The sequence below is a fragment of the Abramis brama genome (genome assembly GCF_963993115.1).
Source record: "Abramis brama genome assembly, chromosome: 25".
NCBI classification, from domain to species: Eukaryota; Metazoa; Chordata; class Actinopteri; order Cypriniformes; family Leuciscidae; genus Abramis; species Abramis brama.
The window spans coordinates 5,560-9,381 of record NC_139987.1 but is presented as its reverse complement, the minus strand read 5'-3'; the positions used below and the strand labels follow the sequence as shown (position 1 = coordinate 9,381).

At 42.0% G+C, this 3,822-nt stretch overlaps 1 protein-coding gene across 1 annotated transcript; it reads left to right on the top strand.

Moving 5' to 3' along the window:
* Window positions 1–903: 903 nt before the first annotated feature.
* On the top strand, window positions 904–2,381 carry LOC311076599 (putative nuclease HARBI1; the record flags this gene model as incomplete). Its single annotated transcript, XM_084104935.1, has 3 exons — window positions 904–1,559; window positions 1,703–2,002; window positions 2,197–2,381. Coding segments are annotated over 3 exons (1,141 nt in total), but the record flags the coding sequence as incomplete, so codon positions are not given.
* Between the last annotated feature and the right edge of the window lie 1,441 nt (window positions 2,382–3,822).

Genomic DNA, 3,822 nt, shown 5'->3' with positions numbered 1-3,822 from the left:
ATAACTAAATCAGACTACTATCATCTAAAAAATATTGCAAGAATTAGATACTTTGTTTCCAGACAAGACTTAGAGAAACTTGTTCATGCTTTCATCACCAGCAGGGTGGATTATTGTAATGGACTCCTCACTGGCCTTCCCAAAAAGACCATAAGACAGTTGCAGCTCATACAGAACGCTGCCGCCAGGATTCTGAGCAGAACCAGAAAATATGAACATATCACACCAGTCCTCAGGTCTTTACACTGGCTCCCAGTTAAATTTAGGATTGATTTTAAAGTATTATTACTGGTATATAAATCATTCAATGGCCTAGGACCTCAATACATTGCAGATATGCTCACTGAATATAAACCCAACAGATCACTCAGATCACTAGGATCATATCAGCTAGAAATACCAAGGGTTCACTCTAAGCATGGCGAGTCCGCTTTTAGCTATTATGCCAGCCGCAGCTGGAACCAGCTTCCAGAGGAGATCAGACGTGCTCCTACAGTAGTCGCATTCAAATCCAGACTCAAAACACATCTGTTTAGCTATGCATTTAATGAATGAGCACTGTGCCAATGTTCGTCCGACTGTTTGTACTGTACTGTATTTTATTTGTATTTTTATAAACTGTTTTAATTATTCTTATTTCTTTTTATTATTTTAATTTCTTCTATGTAAAGCACTTTGAATTGCCACTGTGTATGAAATGTGCTATATAAATAAACTTGCCTTGCCTTGCCTTGCCTAAAAATAATGGGCGTGTCACTCCAAACTTTAGGACTCCTAATTTTTTTCACTAAGAGTAATTCACGAAGCATTTTAGCCCTAAAAGTAGCACCTAAGTCTGGGACAGCTTAAAAGAAGTCGAGAGGACTCCTAACTCACTAAGACCTATTCACAAAGGATCTTAAAATGGCCGTGCGACGCAGTGTATTGGAGACACTCAATGACACAATGGATCTTGTGAGGGATGCAATAACAGCGCCAACTAATCGCAACAACCCAATCAGTGCCGAATTGAAATGTTTGACAACACTTCGCTACCTGGCAACGGGGAAAATGCAATTGTGTAATGCCGACGATCTAGCGATATCCCAGCCATCGGTAAGCAGATCCATCCACCAAACCATCAATGCACTCTGTAGACCCCATATTATTCGACAGTTCATAAGTTTTCCTTTGGACATTCGCCAACTCCAAAGAAACAAAGCCAGCTTTATGGATATTGCCGGTGTGCCCGGAGTGGTCGGTGCTATAGACGGGACACATATTAAACTAATTACACCACGTCAGGATGAGGACGTGTTTGTGAATAGAAAGAAAACCCACTCCATCAATACCCAGATTGTGTTTGATGCAAACTTCACAATTCTCGATGATGTTGCAAAGTGGCCCGGATCCACTCATGACTCGAGGATATTGATGGAGAGTGGTCTGAGGCAACTGTTTGAGAGACATCATGTGCCAGCTGGATGTCACTTGGTGGGGGACAGTGGCTATCCCTGTAAGTCGTGTCTCCTTACACCTTACCTCCATCCACAAGTGGGACCACAGTTAAATTACAATAGGTAAGTGCACATGTTGGCTATATTATTTAGATGCCATAATTCAATAGCATGACCACAATGTCAAAGCTTATTAAAAATTATAATGGTGGCTCTTGGTGTTGTTGGTTAAATCAATGTTTACTGTTCCTTGGTGCATGTTTCAGAGCACACAAGAAGACACGCAGCGTGGTGGAAAGGGGGATTGGACAGCTAAAGCGACGTTTCCACGTTTTACATAGTGAAATCCGCCTTAGTCCAGAGAAGACGAGTAAAGTGATCACTGTGTGTGCGCTTCTTCACAACCTGTGCCGGCAAAGGAACATACCACAGACAGGAGATGGTGATGAGTTTGACGATGACGATGATGATGATGATGATGATGACAATGAACACAGACAATTTGTTGATGAAGTGGAACAATGTGGACTGGCATTCAGGGATCACTTTGTCTATACACACTTTAGGTAAATAATCACATATGCACAAATGAGTAAAGACACATTTTTGCTCAATTTAAGTGTGTTTATTACCTTTGCATTTTTGCAATCTTTAGAGTGTAATATTCAGACTTTAATTGTATTAGCCTCTCTTTTGCATCAAGGACCCTTTTCTGCCTTTTTAACACACGCATTTCCATTTTCATCTTCTTTTCTTCCAGGGGTGATGGCCTTGCACCAGCAGCAGGACTGAGGGGAGAGGCAGGTGATGGGATTGTGGAAGAGGAAGCTGGAAGAGGTGCAGTAAGAGGAAGAGGTGCTGGAAGAGGAAGAGGTGCAGTAAGAGGAAGAGGTGCTGGAAGAGGAAGAGGTGCAATAAGAGGAAGAGGTGCAGGAAGAGGAAGAGGTGCAAGACGCGCAGGAAGAGGAAAATGACTTGCATCTGAAGGACCTGGGTTTCCATTTGGCCTGTACCATAAATTATAGCCTATTAAAACATCTTATAATTTGTGAACAGTTTTTTGTGTGTGTGGGTGGTTTGCACATAATGATATTGTATGTTCTTCATTAAATATCACCAAAAATGTACAAGTATTGCAATCATTGCATAAACATAGCCTACCCCTCTATTTCCATTAGCAGCTGCATTGACGGATCAGTTGCACCCTCAAGGCCCATTATGCTGGTGTCTGACCCAATGACACTATACACCACCAATGCAATGTGGCTCAGGTGCTGATCCTCCTCCTTAACACATACATGGAAAGTTTCACCAACTCAAAAGCATTGCCTACATAACGCTTAAAAGCACACTTTAATGTAAGCATATTGTTTATGACATTTGTTTCATAATTCATTACATTCATGACAAGCAGGAAGTTTTTAGAATTACATGAAACAATAATGATATTATTTATTTAATACTATAGGCCTACCTGTTGCCATGCTTGCCCGTTTAATGGCTGCAATCTCAACCCTCGACTGTGATTGTAGCGCATACCACCGCCTCTCGCAGTCATGGCAAGTGGCGGTTTTCATTAGGGTATTAGGCTACCTTGATTTATTTTAATTTAATTCACGACTTTTCTCTCTCTCTCTGCCTTTTTAGAATTACACTTCACTGGGGCCTGCACAAACATGTCATTATACAGTATATGCAATTCGATGACATTAATATTATTATTTTGTGTAATGTAGGACACAGACATATTTAGATGTCGTGATTCCATGATTTGGTGCGTCTGTGTTATGTTCCGCATGATGGCCCTGTCATCTAACAACCAATCTCCGTGATCATTGCGAGGAAGCTCGTGCCTGAGAATTGACGTCATCCATAGCAACGAAGACTCACTCTTAGTTTAGGAGTTGTCATTTTTCCTTACTAAGAGTAGGTCTGAAAGGCGTTGTGAATAACTTTTAAGAGAAAACTCCTAGCTAAAATATTTTAGTGTGATTTAGGAGTACTCCTAGTGGTAAGATAAAATGCTTTGTGAATACGGCCCCAGGTGTCATGTCAGTGTCAGTGTCAGTGTGTCGCGATGTCAGTGACACATGCCACTCCACCACTGACACATGCCACTCCACCACTGGCACATGCCAATAATGTCAGTGACACATGCCACTATCCACTGGCACAGTGAAGACCGGATGAATGAAGCCAATGAAGACCGGATGTGCCACCGGATGTGCCAATACGCATAGTGACATGTGCCATTGGCTTCTGTGCGTCAGATGCCATGTCACTTAATGTTAATACCGCCTCTCGAAAATCCAGCGTTTTGCGCCCGCGCGTTAGCCGACCTCAGAGGGTTAAAATGCTGTCTGAAAACTCAGCTGCTTGCTCAGTG